Consider the following 23,911-nt stretch of genomic DNA (forward strand, 5'->3'; position numbering starts at 1 on the left):
TTTCATACACTTGGTAATTCGAACGAAAAAATCATTGATATTTAACAAAACCACGCGTTAATTCGAACTCATCAGCGTCTAACACTCGACAATTCAAAGTTGCAGAGAAAAAAATTTTGCGACAAGTTCAAACTTGCCTTTGTTTTTGTTTTGATTATGTAGTATTTGACGCACACACTTCTTACGAATTGGTTTGTGTAGTTATTCAGTTATTGAGCAGTGTGCGCAGCAGAATTGTGCTTTAAAGCAAGCCAGTATAACAAAGTTCTTTCGAAAATTTCGAAATTTCGAACCATTTGATATTTCAAACACTCGATAATTCGAAATATTTCAAGAGTCCCTCGAGTTTCGAATTAACGAGAGTCGACTGTATTACTAATTTTTAATTATTAAAATTAATTTTAAGTATTAAAAATCAATTTTTTTCATAAAAATTGAAAAAAAAACATTTATCTTGTTTTTGAATTTGCCATAAAAATTTAACTTATGACAATTTTTTCCAATTTTTTTGGAGACTGTTTTGGGCTTCAATTTTTTTAATCTCAAATATAATCAAAATATAAAGAATATACGAGTATGTAAGCATATGTACCTTATGGGGTCCGAGGTGTCTCCTTCACTGCGTTGCAAACTTATGACCCCTTGCTCTGCTTGTTAAAAAACAAGAAAGGATGCTAGCTTCGGCAAGCCGTAGCTTATATACCCTTGCAGTCATCAAATATGTCGAACAAAATGCATAAAGGCTAAAAACATCGAAGCTTAGACGATTTTTCTATTCATTTTCCATATTTTCGACTATAGATCATATGGGAGCTATATGATATAGTTGTTCGATTTTGATCAAATTTAATTAGTAGTTCAAGAGTTGTTAGAAAACTTTATATTCCAAAAATTATGCTTATCTAATAAAAAACAACGATGTTATCATTATATTTCCGTTATTTCTATACAGATTTTTCGATCTTTCCTATGGTAGCTATAAGATATAGCTGTCCGATTTTTATGAAACTTTTTTCTCAATATTAGGGTTGTTAAAAAACTTGATATTTAAAAAATCATGCTAGTGGGATAAAAAAAAAGATGTTATCAATTTATTTCCATTAATTCTATATATATTTTTCGATCTTTCCTATGGCAGCTATATGATAGAGTTGTCCGATTTTGATAAAATTTAATCCGAAATTCAATAGTAGTTAGAAAATGCCATATGGAAGAAATCAAGTCGATCTGATAAAAAACAACGGCGTAAGATTTTTTTATTTCATTCTCTTGTTTTGGAGCTATCCGATATAGTCGGCCGATCCGACTTATATACTGCGTGCAATAGCTACACAACTTTTGGGAAAGTTTCAGCAAGTTAGCTTTAAAACTTATAGAGTAGTTTACATAGAAACAGACAGACGGACCGACGGACAGACGTACATACATATTTCGATTCAGATGGTGATGCTGATCAAGAATATATATACTTTATGGGGTCTAAGGTGTCTCCTTCACTGCGTTGCAAACTTCTGACTGAAATTACAATACCCTTTTGCTCTGCAAGGGTATAAAAATCCTTATTACCTATGTGAAGAATTTGTGTTGAAATTTTAAAAAGGATCGGTTCAGTATGTTTTGATTTCTAATGTTCACCGACTTTCAAAATAATGTCTTTGGGAAAATTTTTTTGAAGTTTTTTATACTTCAAAATGCGTCAAAATTCGGTAGTTTAAATCGCAGTAACTCCGTTAATTTTACTCTGATTGACTCGAAATTTTTACATAATATTTTCGACATATTGGTCTTTAAAAAAAAATTTAAAAAGAAAATGCAAAAAAAACAATATTTTTAAAAACTTACCCTCTTTAGGCACAAACATATTAAAATTCCTTTGTAAATATCGGTAGTTTCCTTAACTTTACTTACTTACCAATAAAATATTCGATTGAGAAACTGTAAAAATCTCTTTGCCCGTAAATTTTGCAAAATAAAACGAAGAAAATATTGTTGGATGTATTTTTGCTATAATTAAAATAAATAAAATGTATATATCGGTGTGAGTCAGGACAGATCTTCTTGCAGTTGTTTTTAACATTATATTTTCGGATTTTCGAATGTAGGGCCCTTAGAAATAGTAATATCAGCGTAGGGAGCTGATTGAGCGATGTGAAGCACCTTAAACTTTTTTAACACAAGAAGGGAGTAGAATTTTTGAGCCGCCTGAAAAATAAAAAATGATTAAATTTATAAAGTATTTAATTAAAATACAGAATTACTTGTTCTGAACTGACAAATAAAAAATAAGTTTTTAGGCGCAACAGTGTATATTAAAAATTTTGAAATCTAGCCATACGCGTATAGACCGGAATTTAGCCGCTAATTCGGGAAAATGTTTAACAAGAAAGATAGCTTATATACCCTTGCTATTAATGTAGAAACGGCTAGACTTTTAATCCATATTGTTAGTTCGTCAGCGATAAAGTTTACTGTGCAGTTTAGCTCTAGTTTTGCGAATTTTCTATAACTTTTATAATTTCATTATGATAAATTAACATCTGTATTTAATTTTTAATAATTTATAATATAGTATAATTTATAATATAGTAATCCGATTTTTATGAAGTCAATTTCCATGTTCAAGAGTCGTAAGAAAACACAATCTGAAATTTTAGAGTCGTAAAAAACACCATCTAAATTATTATTATTATAACAATAATTTAGAAAAAAAACCGCGATAACCGACGGCTAGACGTAGAACAGACAATTCAGATGCCAGATCGGTTCAGTTGGTGATGCTTATGCACTTGGGGTCTGCGAAGTCTACTTCAATGCGTTGCAAGTTTTCTGACTGAAATTGTAAACCCTCTGCAAGGGTAAACATGTAACAAACTAATAATTTACATTTTTTTTAATCTTCTTTGTTCTTTAAATTAACACGCTAATAATTATAATATTTAGAAATAAGCCTGTGGCTGCTAATCTTCCGAAGCGCTTAAGGAAATTTTTTTTTTGCGGTGAACATCATACCTTATATTTCTCGAGGTAATCAGGAAGAGTTTTTTTTTAAATTTGTTTGACTATGTTGAAAGTGAAAACTGCGATTTTAGATCAAAAAATCGATGTTAATTTAATTTTTAAAAATAGAAAAATATAAAAAATTAAAAAAAATTACCTCGAGAAATTCATTCATTCTTCCTGATTACCTGCGTATTTATGTGGAGAATTTGTGTTAAAAATTTGAAAAGGATCGGTTCAGTAGATTTTCAGTTCTGAAAAAACTCGAAAATCGATTCAAAGTCTTTTTATACGTGAAAATACGTCCAAATTCGGTCGTTTAAAGCGTTGTAACTCCGTTAGTTTGACTCTAATTGACTCCAAATTTTTACACAATATTCTCAACATATTGGTCTTTAAGAAAAATTTTAAAAACAAGAAAGGAAGCTAGTTTCGGCTAGCGGAAGCTTATATACCCTAGCAGTCATCATATCAATGCGTAAGGGCTAAACAACATCGAAACTATGACGATTTTTTTCATTAATTTTTCATATTTTCGACTTTGTTATAATTTTCCGATTTTGATGAAATTTTATATGTAATTCAAAAGTAGTTAGAAAACTCTATATTCCAAAAATTATGCTTGTCTGATGAAAAACAACGATGTAATAAATTTTTTTCCCGTATTTCTATATAGATTTTTCGATCTTTCCTATGGTTGCTATATGATAACGTTGTCGGATTTTAATGAAATGTTTTTTCTTAATTCAAGGGTTATTAGAAAACTCCATGTTTTATTCTCTCGTATGGGAGCTATTCGATATAGTAGTCCGATCCAGCCAGTTACGACTTATATACTGCGTGCAATGCGCTACACAACTTTTGGGAAAGTTTCAGCAAGATGGCTTTAAAACTGAGAGACTAGTTTCGATAGAAACAGACAGGAGGACAGACGGACAGGCGTACAGACGTATTTCGATTCAAATCGTGATGTTGATCAAGAATATATATAGGGGAGAAGTGGGGGTTGTGTTCATGGGTCGGTTGTGGGCACCCCTACGTATATTTTCACAAAATGAAGATTGACTTTTGTTGGTAATGTCATTCGCAAGCAATTACCCTATGTATAATTTATGCCAAATATCAAAGTAAACGAACGCGTTTGCTTTTTGAAATGAACGAATTGGTTTTTTTTGTGCTTGGAAAAGGTGGTGAAACTTTATTCAAAGATTTTCAATAGTGTATCAATTAAAGTGAATCGATTAAAATGGTAAGTGTAATGCATTTTTATTTAGTCAAAGCATTATACTAAATGGAACAATATCGATTTGAACCAAAAAATTTATGCAAACACATTTTTTAATTACTTCTTAAAATGTCTGCGAAAGTTGGTTGTGGGCACCAAAATTGGGTGGGTTGTGGGCACCCGTTTTTTTTTTTTGGCAAATTTTTTTATTACCTACAATTTCTTGTAAAATTGTTTTCAAAATTTGTTTAGAACCCTCTAGAACAGGGGTGCTCAACGCCTATGCACCGAGTGCACTTTTGTTTTTGTAGAGCTCTGTGCTTATGGGTAGTGCGCGCATAAGCACCGTGCATATGGGCTTCGATTTGCATGCGAAACAAAAACAATTTTGCTTGTTTCTTCATTACATCTCTGTCCGTCGTCACGCTTATCTGATCGCAATGTATTTTGTTTTTGTTTTTTCCTCGAGCACATGTGCATGTGAAACTTATCTTTCTGTCTGCGTTGGCTTTTGATTTATTTCGTGGTGGACCATCGAAAGTGTAAGGTTAAATTTTTTGGCGGATCCAAATGTGTGATGAAATAGAGAGCAGTTTTTTTAGCAAAAACTTTAAAGGCGAAGTACAATGTGTAATATGCTTAGTAGTAAATATTTAAAACTTTTTTTTTTCTCTCAGTGCACAGCTGCGCCCCAACACAAACGCGCCGCTACATATGTACACGTTTTCTTGTGGATGTGTTAGTAAACGCACTGCCATAAGACGATCTTGAGCACCCCTGCTCTAGAACATTCTTGTAGAAATCTTAGGCTCTTGGAAAAGGATCCTCTCCCGCTGAGAGGGATTATCACTAAGATTTTCACACTTTATTCTTCATTTTTCGGCTTCCAGAATATTCGTAAGATATAGATTATCACTAAGAATTCCACGCTTTATTCTTTATATTTCGGCTTTCAGAATATTCGTGAAATAAATAAATTGTCATTTTGTTGATATTGGTTGCGGTTTTTTTCCTATATTATTCCATTTGCAGCATTTTTCCCAGGGTGCCCACAACCCCCCCAAAAAAAAATTTTAGCTAAAAATTACGATCTTACAAAAGTCCATATGAAATTTTTTCGCATGACAAAATCAAGTATGTTTCTTCATAATTAGTTAGCTTAGGTCTCTAGCTTTACACAGATACCCATATGTCCAAATAATATGCACTAGTTCGGGAATTATAAGCCAAAAACAAAACTATGCCCACAACCCCCACATCTCCCCTACTTTATGGGGTCGGAGGTGTCTCCTTCAACTAAACAACTTTTGGTACATTTCCATCGAGATAGCTTTCTCAGTTTGAAACTGCAAGTTTCTGAATTAAAATATAGTACATTGCAAGGGTATAATTTGCAATTCGGACCTTTTTATTGAAAATACCGACAATCAGTATGTCAATCGTTTCCGTAAGATCCGTGGTTCTAAGATAAACGCGTTTAAAGTTTTGGCTGTTGAAGCCGGTGCTTGACATGTGCTCCATGTAAAGGTCTGAAACTCTTGTAATTTTTTAAATTTTGGTTTTTTGAGCAGATTTTTGGAACATATATCTATACGATTTTTTCCCCCAAAAGTAAGAAACAGCCTTAAGAGATCTTCCACCGGATCACGGGCCCATTTTACTTCAACTGTACGACCATCCACAGCTTCAAAAACGCACACATTTTCTATTATTTGGTTTCAATACAGAAAGTATGTAAGTTCCCCTATTAATGGCTTCCCAAACATGTAAGAGATTGACATTATGTGACTAGCTGCACAACACTGCGCCCCTCTTATATCGGTTTGTAATCCTTTTAAAAGCAGACGGGCCTCTGGGCAAATCAATTAACTGACGATTATGAATTGCTGAACTGTGCAGTAAATCTTCTGACCAGATATTCAACACTATGATGAAATGGGACTTTTAGGCACAACAATGGAAAAAATCTGTCATCACTATGATCCATAAAGCCGGAAGGGACAAGCCCCAGCCTTCATTATACGAGGTGTGGCAATTAAGTTCCGGGAATTCTTTCATAAAATAAGAACAAATCAAGTTTGAATCGAAAGTGTATTATTAACCTTCACAATAGCCTTCCTTTAACTCTACATAACGTTTCCAACGTTGCTCCCACGATTGGAAGCACCCTTGGTAATCCTCCGAAGGTAAACCGTTCAGCACCTTCACCACGGCTTCCTTGACCTACCGTACGCCATTCCCTTGAGGTATGACCCCATCGTAGGGAATAAGAAAAAGTCTCAGGGGGTTATAATAGGGCTATAGGGTGGCTGCGGCAACGTTGGAATACCGAGGTTCGCCATGAACTAAGGCACAACCGATAGACCGATTAGATCACGACACGTTGCTTGGATGGAAAATGACTTATTTTCGTGACGCAACTTAAAAAAGCACTACCGAGAAACACCCATAAAACACAAACTGAACGTGTGATCGACTTCAAACTTTCACTCGAGCTTAAGAAAGATGACTGCCCTCTAGACATGCATAAACAAACAATGTAGTGATGCCACTTTTCTAATTATAACTAAATTCCTGGAAGCTAATTGGCACACCTCGTATATGCCAAGCAGTCTCCTGCCGTGTCCATCAAAGATGCTTTAAAAGCTGCTTCTCAATTATATAAAGCAACACCAACAGTCCCATAATGCTATCCCAAGCCACCAATTTGGTTTTCCAGAGAATCACGCAACCGAATAACCTCCGAGATAAGAAATACATTTGAAAGTCAAGAGTATTGTTCCTTAGTCTTTCTAGATGACGCCCAGGCTTTCTCACGCGTTTGCTTGGACGGCTTGATTTATTAAATTAAAACATTGCTTCCACAGAACACCCATAAAATACTGTTATTCTAAGTCGTTCTAAGTATCCCATTATAGCAACCCAACATTTATCAGCTCAGTTTGGGCATAGGGGGGTCGGTGGACAAGCAGGTAGAGCGCTGGTCTCCGAACCGAAAGGCCTGGGTTCGATTCCCAGGCTCCCCGAGAAAAAGAAACGGTCTCTTTTTCCAAATCTCTATCATTTCTATGCCCTATCGCTCACTGAACAATAGTAACAAATTTCGGATCCCCGGACCCGCACGCCCCCTCGTCCACGTTACTGTGAACACGATAATAAAACTTCGCCACTTCTAGATGGCTCTAGGTGGCAACCCCACCATATTTTTTTTTTTTTTTTAGCATTTGGAGAAATGGCTAGCAGATTGGCGCATAAAGGTTAATGAGCAAAAGAGCAAACACGTCACCTTATCCCAAACAGACAACCTTGCCCTTTGAATATTTACCGTCAGTCTCTAAGAGAGGATCGATAAATAAAACACCGTAATTAAAAAAAAAGTTAACAAAGTCAACAAATTAATTCTGTTATATCTGCAGAAAATGCGGCTTCGTTGAGATCTTTACTAAAATTGTCATGTCTGTTAAAATGGTTTTTCCAAGTAACGGGTATTTAAAAGTAGACGCCTCTTCCTCCGCCTACACTTCTTGACCGAATCAGATGGTGATACTTTTTAAAAATATATACACTTTATAAGGTCGAAGATGTCTCATTCACTGCTTTGCAAGCTTCTGGATTAAGGGGCACAACTAGTGTGACAGCCTAAAAAATGGTGATTTTTGGGAATTTTTATAAAAAAAACTACTTGATTAATTCCTTTCAAATTTTCAGAATATATTTATACATGTTTTAAGAATGTATAGTGAAATTTTTAAAGAAAAAAGTTAAATATTTTTTAAGTTAGAGTCGATCTCCAACGGCGCTAAAAAAAAAGTGCCTTAACTGCTGCAGTGATTCCGGCCCTCTCCGTGGACGAAATCAAAAAATTCTCGTTAAACTAGATAACATTTTTCATACCATGAACTACGATAAAAAAAAAAATATCAAAAAATGACAAAATGGCAGCGTTTTAAAAAAAAAAGTCGAATTTTAACAAAAATTTTGGTCGTTTTTGGCCTGCCAAAATTCGATTTTTGATCGGATCAAAAAACCGATAGTTCATGGTACGTAGAACTATATAAAGAACATTTAAAAAAAATTTGGTAGTGATCGGATCATTAGTTTTTGAGTAATCACTGCAGCAAATTCGGAAAATGCTGTTTCGAGAAAAACGCGTTTAAAGATAAAATGATCGCTTGCACTGTTATGAGAGCGGCTGCTCTTTAAATTGCTATAACTCAAAAACTATTTGGGATATCGATTTGAAATTTAAATATGTCATTTTCAAAGGTGTAATCTACTGAAAAATCAAAAAAAAATTCGAATTTTTTAAAATCTCACACTAGTTGTGCCCCTTAAGGGGGTCTTCCTATGTGATGGGTTGAAAAAATCGATTTTTTTTTTTTTCATAAATTGCTCCCTTAACATGTCTAGAATACAATAGTAAAGCGATTTTAGAAAATTCGAAGTCGTTTTAAAGATACAGCAGGTAAAAGAAAGAGCGGTTCGAAGCGCTGAGTTGGCAGTTAGAAACTTTAAACTCGTTTTTCTCAAAACTGTGTTTTTCAAACTTTCCTCCATTGTATCTCAGAAACGGCTGGACCGAATTACTTGAAATTTACAGGGCACACTCAATATATGTAAACGCATGAAATGAACTATTATCAATCGAAAATTTTCAAAACTTCGATTTTTTTATAGCCAAAAAAAAAAAAAAAAAACGCCAAATTTGCAACTTTTTTTCAAATGTCTATCAAAAATCCAATTTTTTTTATATTCATTTGATTGTAGTTCATTCCGTGCATTTAAGCCTACAAATTAAAACGCCGTTTATTTTTTTTTTTTTTCTGATAAGCCGATCAGCCGGAATCGTGGAGGAAGTGGGAGCTCTTTTTTTCGAGGCGGGGGTGTTCAGAGCGCTGTAACTCTAGTTTGACCGAATATTTTTTGCTGAAATTTTTTATTTATACTGTCCAAATATGTGTTAATAAATGATAAAAAAACTTGAAGCTCTAAATATTTACTGGTCGTAGAAAAAAATCCTAAAATAACCCTAAAAAACAGGCCGTCACATAGGAAGACCCCCTTAAGGCAGGTTCTCACCTTGTAGGGTCGAAAAATTTACATTTTTTTTTAAAAAAATTGTTTTGAGAAAACGGTTAAAGATAAAAATCTGAAATTTTTAACTTCCTTTGAAAACATATTTATTTTGCGAAAAAAATTTCAAAATTGAAAAATCAAAAAAGGGGCGGGAGGGGGCGTTACTCAGTTGCAACATTTCGGCAAAAAGGTGTCCCGCTTACGGAAGTGATTCAGCCAAAACGGGTGATCGGAAACACAAAAACCAAAAAGATTCTTAAAGTGTACAGTACTGTGCATATTATTTAGTTTAGGAAAAAAAATTTATTTTCATAATAATGTGTTTATTTTTACCTGTTTTCTGGAGTTTTGTGCAGTAAGTTGAGAAAGAGACAAGTTTTCTTTAACGATAAAATGTGTTCTAACATCAATAAAGAGTTGTGCTGCTCTTTTATTTAAGACACGTTCCTCAAATTGTTCATCAGTTTCATTTTCCATTTGTTCGTCACTGTGATTCTGTAAATAATAAAAAAGAACACAATTAAAAATTTATACTGATTATTTGACGACACAAGTCTTATAGCATGTTGTGTGTCTTTAACGGTCATTTTATAAAAAGTCTGGGTTTTAAGGCATAAATAAGGACCGTTGGACTTATAGGTCACCATTTTTTTTCTATCTTTATCTGTAGATGTCTGTAAAGTAACAAAAAAAACTTTGTATACTGTGAATTTTTTTGAATTGAAGAGGAACTGTCCGAAAACAAGCTTTGTCCCAGGCTATTGCTGATATTGACAAAATTTGTCATTTAAATAAATATGTTGATGAAAATCATATTTTATGGTCATTCCACCAACTAACGCAATTCAGGGATGAAATAAAACATTTTTTTTTTTTCGTATTACTAAATGGTCAACAAATTCATTACCACATTCATCCGTTTAATTTATTTTTCGTTCGCATCTTTTTAGTGAATTATTTTTTTTTAATACTAACAAGAAAGTAACCTAGCATTGGCAAGCCAAAGCTTATACAACCTTGCAGTCGTCAAATAATTCGAACAGAATTCATAAAGGCCAAACAACATCAAAACTATGTCGATTTGTCTATGAAGTTTCTATTTTTTCGACCATTTTTTCATAAGACAGCTATATGGTTTAGTTGTCCGATTTTTATGAAATTTAATTAAAAATTTAAGAGTCATACGAAAACTATTTATTCCAAAAATTATGCTTGTCTGATGAAAAACAACAACGTTGTTTATTTTTTTTGTTAATTTACTTTAATTGTATAAACATTTTTTTTATCTTTCCCATGACAGCTATATGATATAGTTTTTCTTTTTTTATAAAATTATTTTTTTTAATCAGGGGCAGTTTAAAAACTCGAGAAAAAAAACAAAAACGGTATCAATTTTTTGCCATTATTTTTATATATATTTTTTATCTTTCATATGGCAGCTATCCGATTTTGATAAAATTTTGTCCGAAATTCGGTAGTAGTTAAAAAACACCATCTAAAGGAAATCAAATCGATAAAATAAAAAAAAAACAATAAATTATTATGATAGTTTTTTTTCAATTTGTCGTATGGAAGCTATTCAAAATAGTCGGCCGATCCAACCCGTTCCAACTTATATACTGCGTGCAATAACTACACAACTTTTGTTACAGTTTGAACAATATAGCTTTGAGGGGTTATCCTGGTCTTGTCTTTTCAAAAAATTCATTTTTTTCAAAAGTTTTAATATAATAGTAAAAAGTGTCAGGAATGTTGTCCGAAAACTTCAAGTCGATCGCAGGAAAACTTTACGAATGGGGAGATCTAAAGAGCGGTTTTTCCAGAGTGTTTCAAGATACACGTTGAAACTTTGAACGCGTTTTTCTCAAACCACTTTTTTGAAATCGGTAGTTACATTTTTTCGAAAGCTATTGCATCGATCGACTTTTCTCCTTTTGCACACTTCTTTTAGACATGTTTTTGTTGTCGTTGAACGAAGGATTTTTATTATTTTCAATTAAAACTTATTTTATAGGCCGAGATAGGGTCAAAGTTTATGCCAACAAGAAAGGAAGCTTGCTTCGGCAAGCCGAAGTCAAACAGTCGATTCAAGTGTTATTAAAAAACTCCATATTTTGAAAATCATACTCGTGACATTAAAAACATCGACGCTATAATTTGATTCCCCAATATTTAAATATATAATTTTCGATGGCTGCTATATGATAGTTATCCGATTTTGATAAAATTTAAGCCGAAATTCAATAGGGCCGTCCATAAACCTCGTGACGCTCCTAGGGGGTGGGGGGGGTTCATCAGAGAGCCACGCTTTGTTATAAGGAGGTTGTAATTTGTTTTTGTAATGCGTCACATAGGGGGGAGGGGGTCAAAAAAGCCAAAAATTAGCGTCACGAGGTTTATGGACGGCCCCATAGTAGTTAGAAAACGCCACCTAGAAGAAATCAAGTCGATCTGATCAAAAACAATTTTTTATTTCATTCACTTGTATGGGAGCAATCCGTTATAGTCGACCGATCCTGACCGTTCCGACTTATATACTGCGTGCAATAACTACACAACTTTTCGAGTGTTTTATCAAGGTAGCTTCAAAACTGAGGGTCTAGTTTACATAGAAACAGACAGGAGGACAGATGTACAGACGTATTTCGATTCTGATCGTGATGCTGATCAAGAATATATGTACTTTATGGGGTCTGAGGTGTGTTTTGCACTGCGTTGCAAACTTCTGAAACACCCGAAAAAATAAAATCAAGAAAATAAAAGATAGGGTGAGCATAGATTGCGCAATTAAGGAAATATCAAATTGCAATACCATGTCCTTAATTAGTTCGATGACACGCGCACTGAGCTTGCACTTTACGATCATGGGTACGCTTAACAATGAGCACCCAAAGTTGATTGAACTAAAGAAAGTGCATCCAACAATAACAATAATAAGATCGGATGACACGTGCGCTGGGCTTGCACCTTCTTGACCATCGATCGTGGGAAACGCTTAACCAAATCCCCAAAGTTGATTGAACTGAAGCAAGAGCATCCAACAACAATGACTAATAGTAAATCGGCCAATTATAGTTAAGTTTGGCCAACGGCGACAAAGACATCAGCAATTTCGGAAGCAAGAACCAATAGGAACAAATAACGTCAGCTCCAGACCAAGATAGCCCCTTGAAACTGAGAGACTATTGGGTTGGCAAGAAAGTAATGTCGTTTTTTTTAGTAATCGTTTTTAATCTAATTTATTTACGACTAATCGAGCACCAGGGTCACACTTTTTAGTATCTTTTTAAAGCTTATTGTCTTAGGTACTATCGACGAAAATTTGGTAATTATTCGATAACATTTGTGGAAGCTATAGCAAATTAAACATGGAGGACCAAAGTGAGCATTTTCGGCATATTTTGCTTTTTTACTTCCAAAAACGAAAAAAGCGGTCGAAGCTCGCGAAAAATTGTGCGAAGTGTATGGTAAAGATGCAATGAGTGATCGCTAATGTCAGCGCTGGTTTGCCAAATTCATGCTTGGAGATTTTGGAGTTAAAGACGCCCCACGTTCTGGTCGACCATCGGCCGTTTTTGACGAACAAATTCAGGCTTTGCTGGATGAAAACCGGCGTTATTCAACGCGGGAGATGTCAGAGAAGCTCAGTGTGTCGCATAAAACGGTTGAAAACCATTTGAAGAAACTTGGCTACGTAAGCAAGCTCGATGTTTGGGTTCCGCATAACTTAAAGGAAATTCACCTAACTAAGCATATCAACATCTGCTATTCTCTGCTGCAACGAATTAAAAACGATCCTTTTTGAAGCGGATCATTACTGGCGACGAAAAGTGGGTTGCTTACAATAATGTCCAACGAAAAAGATCATGGAGCAAGAAAGATGAGCCAGCCCAAGCCACATCAAAGGCCGATATCCATCAGAGGAAAGTTATGCTGTCTGTTTGGTGGAATTGAGCTGCTGGGACGAAATAAAATCATCAATTCAGATGTGTACTGTCGCCAGCTTTTCAATTTGGCGGAAAAAATTAAAGAAAAGGAGCCGGCACTAGCTAATCGCAAGGGTATAGTCTTTCACCATGACAACGCTAGGCCCCACACATCTTTGGTCACTCGGCAAAAATTAACGGAGCTGAATTGGGAAGTGCTACCACATCCACCTTATAGTCCGGACTTAGCACCTTCAGACTACCATTTGTTTCGTTCTGTTCAAAACTCTTTGAATGGTAAAAACTTTGATTCAGATGAGGCTGTCGAAAACCACTTGTATAGATTCTTTGCTGGAAAAGACCAAAAGTTCTTCGAGCGCAGAATTATGCATCTGCCCGAGAGATGGTCATTAGTGGTCGAACAAAACGGCCAATACATAATTGATTAATTATAAGTCCTGATATATATAAATCATCTTTGAAAATATTGAAAAAACGACATGACTTTCTTGCCAACCCAATAGTTTACATGGAATCAGACAGGAGGACAAACGAACAGGTTTCAAAGAAGCCGAGAACTAACGGATTTACAGCGTTTTAAACGACCGTATTTTGGTGTATAAAAATACTTTAAGGGGGGCTTCTCATGTAAAATTTAAAAAAAAAAAATTGTTTTTTTTTTTTTCATAAATCGATAGAATAACGTCTTGAGAGTATATTCCCAAAGTTTTATGACTCAATATTATGGAAAATATGAGTGATTGAACGAGCGCGCTCGGGCGCGCTTTGTGTGCTAACTCAAAACTTTAAATCGTTTTTTCTCAAAACTATGATTTTAAAAACGCGGTACACGATTACGAAAAAACTACTAAACCGATTTTTGATTTCTAAAAAGTGTTTTGCAGATTATACATTGAACGAGTGCATGAATATCTGAAATTGTGAAAAAAAAAGTTATTTTATACACTTTTCAGCCCAATTTAGCAAAAAAAAAAAGACGAAAAAATGGCAATTTTTTTTTAGACGTGATTTCAATATTTTAAAATCGAATTTTTTGAAATAAATTTTAATAAATTTTTTTTTTTTTTAAACTCTTCGAAAGTTGAATAATAATATGTCATTAAACTTAAAAAAATTAAATTAGACATTTCGCCTCAAAAAAACACAAATAAAGCCTCTTTTTATGGCTTCTGGTTAGTTTTCAATATATTTCCGCACTTACCTGTCCAACAAAGGTTGGAATTTCGTAGTTTTGCCATTCTTTCGAAAAATTGCTTGGTTTTTTTAAGAACCCGTTATCATTCAACAAAGGTTGCTCGATAGATTCATTAAATATGGCGCTTATTTGTTCTGTTGACATAATAGGAATATTGTTCATCTCGCCAATATTTGTGTGCTGCGGAGTCGTTTCACCATGATCTAATCCAGCTGGCGTTGAATCTCCTTGGTTGAAATCATCTCCCATGTCATGACTCGTATTTCTTGGGGTTAAGGGCAGTTCATTTATTGATGAGAAATGTTCCATATCATTAAAGGATAAAAGATCCGGACTTTGCATATTATCGAAAGCTGATTCATTTTGGCAAACCCTACTTTCTTGATCTCTTGCTGTGATATCTATAGAAACTGCGGATAACCCTAAAGATTTTTGGTCTTCTCTCACAACCTCTGGAGCTTCTAAGCTCTGAATTAATGTATCTGGTGCATGATCCGGGTTATGAGATAGATCGTTCTTTCGTTTGCGTCCTTTTTTATTTAAAATAATTAATGAATTATCGTTTTCTTGAGCATAAAATTCCAATGCTAGAATTTCCATTGGAGCAACACTTGAAAAGTCCTCAAAAAGTGTTGAATGGGAAAACAACTGCCTATTGTAATTATTACATAAGGATCTGGCTGGGATGCATCTTGATGGTAATGAAAACAGTTTTTCGACACCTCCAGTTTCTTTCCAATACATAAGTCTAAGATTAAAAGAAAAGAATATTAGAAATCTAATAAGTATAATTCTATTTACGTTATACCTTTTTGTAGGTGGGGCCAAATCTAGTGTAGTTAATATATCTGAAGTATCGGCCAACTGAGCCTTCATTTCTTCTCCAGAAATATTTTTTATTTCATCAATAATAAGTTTTCGTTTGCGTTTAGCTTTTGTTACGCCTTTATAACTAGTTGCATCAACAGGAGCTAAAGCGAATCCCTCATCCTCGTGTTGAACAAGAGTTATTTCATTTATTGGCAAATTTTCAGTCACATTGCCGTGTTCGTGCAAATTAGTTTCTATTAAAGAGTATTTTTTTCAAATTTAAACTTTGTTGTAACTTTTATTCAAATACTAAAATGTTTACCACTTTTTTCATCAATAACTGAGTTAATACACGATGTGGTAGGCGACGGAACGGTATTAGCAGTATCAATGGCATCTTCATCGGAATCTTCGGCGACAATAATTTCTTTAGAAGCCTTACCAATCTGTTCAACTGGCTGCGAAGGTTCACCAAAAAGATCATCTTCAAAAAGTTCGGGCTCTATAAAAAACAATTCATCTTGTGTAAGTAAAAACCTAAAAAAATTAAACCACCTCAAATATGCAAATACAATTTTTGATTTTTAGCTACTACTACTAAAAAACAAGAAAGGAAACTTACTTCGGCATGCCGATGCTTATACATCCTTGCAGAAAGTTATTTTTGAGCGATGAAAAACAACTATGTTATCATTTCTTTCCTTTATTTCTATACATATTTTTTCTATTTTTCCTATGGCAGCTACATATGTATATGATATAGTTGTCCGATTTTTATGATTTTTTTTTTTTTTTTTTTTTGATTGAAGAATTATTAAAAATTTGATGTTTCAAAAACCATGCCCTTGGGATAAAAAAAATTTACATTCTTTATACTCCACCCGGGAGCTTAGAGCCTCTACAATTTCTTGTAGAGGATTCATTATCATTGATTTTCGATCGTACCGGTGATAAGCCAGTAACGACTTATCCTAGCGGTGGGGTTGCCACCAGGCGCCATCTAGGAGTGACGAAAGTTCTATTGTTGGGAGCCGAAATTTGTTACTAATGTTAAGTGAGCGATAGAGCATAGAAGTGGTGGAGATTTGGAAAAAGAGACCGTCTCTTTTTTCTCGGGGAGCCTGGGGCTCGACTTGAACCCGGGCCTTCCGGACCGGAGGCCAGCGCTCTACCTGCTGGGCCACCGTCCCCCAAAAAACAACAACTTTATTATATTTTTTTTGCCATTACTTATATACATATTTTTCGATCTTTCCTATGGCAGCTATATGATAGAGTTATCAGAATTTCGCGCTTCGCTTGTGAAGTCAAATATAATCGTATCTGGCAATGCTGTATATCGTTTGAAAGGTATTGGCATCACCTTGACATATAAATTGCTTACACGAGCTTCCACGTTAAAAAATTACAAACGCAGAAACTCGAGCAATTTTAAAATTTTATTTCGCACAGGGAAAAACTGCTGCGGAATCTCGCAGACCGATTGTTGCTGTCTTAGGAGATAACAAACTTTCGATTCAAACCGCCGAACAGTGGTTTAGGCGATTCCGAAGTGGCAATTTTGATACCGAAACACCCAAGCCTTCCGGACGACCAGTGACCGTTAATACGGATAAAATCATTTAAATAGTGGATCGAGATCGTCATGTGACGATTAGAACCATCGATTATATTTGACTTCACAAGCGAAGCGCGAAATTTGAATGTTAAAACCGGTATGTCAACACTAGAGCTCGGATAGTCATGCAAATGCATGTTGCATGCATATTGTGCATATTTCATTCCTTAGAGCAGTGTTTCCCAAACTTGTCGGGACCGCGACCCACCTACACAAAAAATTGCAAGATCTATATGGCAATTCGTACCCACCAAAAATCTACCCGCGACCCACCAGTGGGTCGCGACCCACACTTAGGGAAATACTGCCTTAGAGCATATTTTGACCGAAAGTGCAAGTTCGAGCATATTTTAATATTTCATTCATCAAAACTGATAATAATTTAGATGTGACATATAAAAATCATTCTGATAACAACAAAAAACTTAATACATTCTATTACAAATCTATCTAATTGTGTATAAGATTATTGCGTGGAATTGAAAGTAAATTGACTTTCACGTTGTTTATTTTCATCAAATGATAACACTAGGTATATTGATAACTTATTAATGGATTCTCAATGACTAATCATAATAAACGCTTTATTATATTCTTAAATTATCATTTGTCTCGTGGAATTCAAAGTTATCGGTTGTTTCAAATCAACTTCAAATCAAATTTATATTGCGTATGAATCTTGTGATTGTTATTGTGAATGTTATTGTGTTGTGCAGTTCAAGGAAAAAAATATTCCAAGTAAATTAGCATATTGCATCATTAAAACACAAAGCTGCCAAAGATAGAAGGAAGGAAAATGCCGATCAGGGAAGCCAATCGTTAAAATCGGATCTTGAACCAAAACCACACCAAATTTGTCGAAGTTCAATGTAAATCTGTGCAAAACTTTAGCTTTTAAATAAAGAACCGCCTTTTCCAACATATTATGACTATTTTTTGCATGATTCTTCCATATTTTATTGTATTTTTGAATGCATATTCTTGAGCATATTTTGCTATTTTTCGTGCATATTTGCATGCATATTTTGGCCTTTTTTCGTGCATAACTATCCGAGCTCGCGTCATCACCAAGCAACCTAATATATAAAGGCTAAAAAACAACAAAGCTATGACGAAAAAAAAAAAAAAAATCCTTTTCTTAGTGCGTCTTCCGGGTATAACGACGAAAACTCGTCGGTCCCTTGAAAGTCGCTATAAGCAGATTCTACCCTATATTTTTCGATCTCTCCTATGGCAGCCGATTTTGATAAAAACTTAATTCGAAACTCGACAGTAGTTAAAAAACACGAAAGGAAGCTTCGGCAAACGGAAGCTTAATACCCTTGCAGTCATAAAATATGTCAAACAAAATACACAAAGGCTAAACAAAATCGAAGTTTTGACGATTTTTCTATAAATTTTTTCATATTTTCGACTACTATATGAAATGTCGTCCGTTTTTGATAAAATTCAATTCGTAATTCAAGAGTCGTTAGAAATCCAATGGCAGTTATATGATAGAGTTATCCGATTTTGACAAAATTTAATCCGAAATTCAATAGTAGTTAGAAAACGCCATCTGGAAGAAATCAAGTCGATCTGATAAAAAACAACGGAGTAAGAATTTTTTATTTCATTCTCTCGTAAGGGAGCTATCCGATATAGTCGGCCGATCCGGCCCGTTTCGACTTATATACTACGCGCAATAACTACACAATTTTTCGGTTATGTTTAAGTAAGATAGCTTTAAAACTGAGAGACTAGTTTGAAGAGAAACATACATAGGTATTTCGATTCTGATTGTAATGCTGGTCAAGAATATAAATACTTTATTGGGTCTGAGGTGTCTCCTTCACTGTGTTGCAAACTTCTGACTGAAATTATAATACACTTTTGCTCTGCAAGGGTATAATTAAACTTAAACTTAATCTTCGCAAACTTATTCTTCGCAGGTGAAGCTGTGGAGTCTTTAATAGTTTATCAGATAAATTCTGAAAAATTAAATACATAGTAACAAAATTGAATATCGCAGCCTAAGTGGTTTAAAAAGGTTTTAAAGGCCAAAAAAGGCTGTATTTGTGTTGTTTATGTATGTGTATGTTTAAATTACATAGGTACTATTGTTCAACTATTGAAGAGTATTAGGAAACAATTTGAATGAAAAATATTTAGAAATAAGCCAGTGATGCTTAATCTTCAGAAGCGCCTAGAAAAAAAGTTGTTTGGCGGTGAACATCATAACTCGTTAACGGATCATCTTAACAAAAAAAAAAAAGTGATATGTGCTTTAAAGGAAATATATATATCGGGTAATCAGGAAGTGTTTAAAAAAAAAAATATATATTTTTTTTTGTCTATTTTTGGAGCACTTGAAAGTGAAAAGTGTGATTTTAGCTAAAAATAAAATGGCTGTTAATTTATTTTTTAAAAATAGAAAAAAATAAAAAAAAAACTCTTTCTGATTACCTGCATATTTATGTGGAGAATTTGTATTAAAAATTTGAAAATGATCGGATCAGTAAATTTTCAGTTCCGATGTTTACCAATTTTCAAAATAATAAAATAATATTATTTTTATAGGTCAAAATACGTTTAAATCATTCGTTTAAAACGCTGGAACTCAGTTAGTTTTACTCTAATTGGTCTTATAAAATTGGTTTTATAAAAAAAAAAAATCAAAAAAATAAAACAAAAAAAATTATATTAATTTGCGTGATTTAAGTGGTAAAGTAAGTAAAATTCAAACGGTAATTTGGTGAGCACATTTCAATTGTTTCCCTGCATTTTATGAATTGTTGTCCGTTTATTCAATATCCGGTAAAGGTATTCCAGTGCAAAGAAGCTGTTGTTTTCGATATGTGCTCATGGCAGCAATCTTTTATTGCCTAGTGATAATCCCTTGTATCTATATGGTCCCAATAATACGTAAGTGGGAGTGAAACAAAATCATTCTCTGATTTCTCTAATCTGGCCCGTTCCGACTTATATATTCTGTGTGCAATAACGCCAAACTTTCGATAAAGTTTAAACCTGAGAGCTAGGTTCTATATATTTACAGACAGACGGACAGACGAACTCATCAGATAAATTTAGATGGTCATGTTGATCAAGACAATACATACTTTATAGTGTCTGACATGTTCTTATCTGCGTTACAAACTGACTTAAATTATGATACCCCTTGAAAGGGTATAAAACAATTATAACGTTGTAGTTTTTTATCATACAAACATGCTTTTCGGAATATAGAGTTTTTAACTACGATTGAATTGGAACTCTGAGTATTCTACTATTATGTCAAACGTTATTTAAAAGTTAAGTAAAGATCGAACTTCCATGTCGTATACTGCCATAAAAATAAGAAAATAAATGGAAAGTTCGCAAAAACTAGAAATGATTTATATATATGAAATATATAGAGTACACTTTAAGAACTAACAATAGGAAACATCTTTAGAACCATAGATTTCTGATTTTTAGTCGTTTTCTACATTTAAGTTCTAGCGAGTCGATGTTCGTTTTAAAAACTTCTGCAGGTCAGAAGGAAAAGATTCAGATGTACATATATATAATATAAAAATGTTATCTTAGGGTTTAACTTACGTCCAAAAGAGTCTCCAAATCCATCCCCGTCTAATCTGGCACCGGATATATCTGCTTGGTCCACGCTTCCATGTGGATCCAAAGACTCAATATTCTCCAATACGTCACTATCAAAGAGTTTATCCTAAAGCAATGTAGTAAACAGATTTTTAATAACAATGTCGGAAAAGTCTTAAATACATATAAAGTTAAGGCAAGAGAACGTAGAGATCCCCGACCATCAGATGCCCGTTACTAGAACATGGATCGTAACCCTATCCATTACCTTACCCCTTCTTTACGGAGATGGCGGATTTGCTACGAAAAGTACAGCATATACAGCAGTGTCTAAGATGACAACGGCCTTCGCTACTTATTACCAGAACAAAAGTCATCAAAATAAAGGATGTGCCATTAAGGGGCACAACTAGTGTGACATTTTAAAAAAATCTTTCTTTTTTTTCATATTTCGGTAGATTACACCTTTAAAAATAACATATTAAAATTTCAAATCGATATCTCAAATAGATTTTGAGTTATAGCAATTTTAAGAGCAGCCGCTCTCATAACAGTGCAAGCTATCATTTTATCTTTAAATGCGTTTTTCTCGAAACAGCATTTTCTGAATTTGCTGCAGTGATAACTCAAAAACTAATGATCCGATCACTATCAAATTTTTTTTACATGTTCTATATATAGTTCTCCCTACAATGACCTATCGATGTTTTGATCTGATCAAAAATGGAATTTTGGCAGGCCAAAAACGACCAAAATTTTGGGTAAAATTCGATTTTTTTTTTTAAATACCGCCATCGTAATTTTTATACCCTTGCAAAGGGCATTATAATTTCAGACACAAGCTTGCAATGCAGTGAATGAGACACCTCAGACTCCATAAAGCATATAGAATCCTTCTATACGAGATATTGAAAAAAAAAAATTCCACCCCGTTGTTTTTGATCATATCGACTTGATTTCTCCCAGATAGTGTTTTCTAACTACTTTTGAAATTCGAATCCTATTTTTTAAAAATTTGATAATTATATCACATATCTGCCATAGGAAAGATCGACATGTATATTTATAAATCATGGACTGAAACGATAATGATAAAATGTTTTTAATACCTCAAGCATGATTTTACAATTTTTTTAACGATCAAAAAAAATTTGTGAACACCAAATAAATATTGCTTATTTTTGGGGTCAAGAAAGTAGCAATCCCTTTTCCTTTATCAGCAGTACTAAATAACTATTTACCCGAAACCTAAAACAATATCTTAATAATACCAATAACTTAAGGGTGTTGTAACAGGAACAAATTTATACCGAAAAACGTTAATTAAAAGACAGGGCGAATCAATAGTATTACTTTAATATGGAATATTAACTTATTTATTGAACGAAAGTTGGAAAATAAGCACCTGAAACCCACGGTCAAACATGGCGGGGGTCGCGTCATTGTTTGGGCCTGTATGGCATCCTCTGGCGTAGGCAACCTCATTTTCATTGATGGCATCATGGATGCCACAATGTACCTCAACATTTTAAAGGATAACCTACTCCAAACAGCTGAAAAACTGGGCATACGCGACCGAAGCATTCAGCAGGACTTGTGAAGTCTTGGCTTATCTGGAACTGTGATCGAAAATTTATGGGAATGAAGCGGAAGATTTCGACCAAAAACGATCTGAAAACTGTTCTTATGGAAGAATGGCGAAAAATTTCAGTGATAACCACTAAAAAGTTAGTTTGCTCCATGGAAAATCGTCTCAAAGCTGTCCTGAACCAGAAAGAAAGACATACAAAATTGTAGCTGTTAAACTACTTAGAATATGTTAAGTAGAATCTGCTGCATGAAATAAGCTGCGGCATGAAAAAAGCCTGTACAATTTGTTTTTATTATTTTCTTTTTGTTTTTATAATTAAGAAAATCGCTTTCGTTCAATAAATAAGTTAATATTCCATATTAAAATACTGCATTTAAATTTTTCTGATATCTTTCTTAGTTTAGCAAGAATAACGATTAGAACTTTTTTATGGTAACTGCACGAAATAAGCTGCGGGCCACTGTATGTAATGTCTTTACTTTCCGAAAATTCCTCAGCAACTTGCGATTTGAAAATGTAAGTCAATCGCCTGATCACCGCAATGTGCGGGCAAGGACATTATGACAGAACAGGTTCACTGTGGTTCCGCCAGAGGCCAAAAAAAAAAAAAAAGTGATAACAACGAATAGAAAAAAATTACAAGCAAATTGTCTATAAAATGTTCAAACTTCTTAATGGCAAACCGGTTTTGTCTGTAAATCTAACGGGACTTTCTAAAAATAGAATGCAAAGCGTGATCATGTGTACATTTTTGCAGCGCAGCTGTACTTAGCAAGAATTTAATTAATTTTAAAAAAACTTATTGAAAATTATTACGACTGCGTTTATGTTTTCCTGCAAACTTTCTGGTAAAGTTTATAGCAGGTATATTTAGTTTGAAAGAAATTTAATTCGACATTTAAAATACGATAACACGAAACTTGTACTTATTGTACTTAAAACAGTGACGTTAATATTTTAAATAGGTATCTTCCCTGGCAACGGTGTGCACAAATATAAAAACTCATTTTAAACGTAAAACCGAAGAAAGACGGGTTATAATAAATGGTAAATATCGCATTTAAACTTATTTCCTAAATACTTACATTGATATTTGAAGGAATTGATCCCCGGATGATTTCGGGCGTTTCCGCTTCGAAACCTATATCGCCAAAGCCGTCATCCTGAAGGGAGAGCGACATACTGCCGTAATCTTCTCTCATTGTTATTTCGTCAGCTCTAGACTGATTAATAGAAAATTGAGCTTCAATATCAATATCATTTAATTCGGGCAGCGCCGTGTCGAAGTCATGAAAAACTTCCGGCAGTGTTATGGCATTAACATTTGCTTCCCTATGTCCTTCAGGTAAGTCGACCATACCTGGTCGAAAAGCCATCTAGAAGTAGCAGAATTATGAAGGTACATATATATGTCGTTGAAGTACCAGAATTTACCTTGATCTTAACAAATGCTTCATTGCAATCAGCTAATAAGTACTTAGCTTTTCTTGAATAAATGCGCACAACTCCAAGCAACAAATGTCCAGATGTCCTGAGCGCTAGTTTTACTTTAGGCTGCAAGATGCCATCCACAGATTTCTCAATGTTAGTTTCAAACACATGAGCTTTTGTAATCTTTTTGTCCCAATGTGCTGCTAACCAGATCCTGGCCAACGGACCTTTCTTGGCCAAAATTATGTGTTCATAGAACATTTTCAATAATTAAAGTTTAATAATTAAAAATGTCTTCGGTTACATCTCCCAAAAATGTTTATTTTCATCATTTATTATCGATAACATAGAGGATACTCTTCAGTGTCAAGATAGGATACAGTGTACAGTACTAGCAATAGCTCATTTCTATGGAATGGTGGAAACCTACAATTCCCGACAT

The 23,911-nt window shown here is 34.1% G+C and overlaps 1 protein-coding gene across 2 annotated transcripts; it reads right to left on the reverse strand.

Annotated features, from left to right (window-relative positions):
* Positions 1 to 1,984: 1,984 nt before the first annotated feature.
* LOC108093335 (double-strand-break repair protein rad21 homolog) lies at positions 1,985 to 23,818 on the reverse strand. Of its 2 annotated transcripts, XM_017193374.2 has the most exons (8): positions 23,473 to 23,816; positions 23,124 to 23,414; positions 20,451 to 20,574; positions 15,573 to 15,752; positions 15,249 to 15,504; positions 14,447 to 15,188; positions 9,632 to 9,793; positions 1,985 to 2,202 (listed from the first exon to the last, which is right to left on the reverse strand). In XM_017193374.2, the coding sequence occupies exons 1-8, from the start codon at positions 23,728 to 23,730 to the stop codon at positions 2,077 to 2,079; spliced, it is 2,139 nt and encodes a 712-aa protein (XP_017048863.1). In that variant the 5' UTR covers positions 23,731 to 23,816; the 3' UTR covers positions 1,985 to 2,076. The 2 variants fall into 2 exon arrangements, with proteins under 2 accessions (XP_017048863.1, XP_017048943.1); XM_017193454.2 differs by lacking the exons at positions 1,985 to 2,202; positions 14,447 to 15,188; positions 15,249 to 15,504; positions 15,573 to 15,752 and having other exon boundaries at positions 9,634 to 9,793; positions 23,473 to 23,818.
* Positions 23,819 to 23,911: the final 93 nt, after the last annotated feature.

The sequence above is a fragment of the Drosophila ficusphila genome, unplaced genomic scaffold (assembly GCF_018152265.1).
Source record: "Drosophila ficusphila isolate 14025-0441.05 unplaced genomic scaffold, ASM1815226v1 contig_470, whole genome shotgun sequence".
Lineage (NCBI taxonomy): Eukaryota > Metazoa > Arthropoda > Insecta > Diptera > Drosophilidae > Drosophila > Drosophila ficusphila.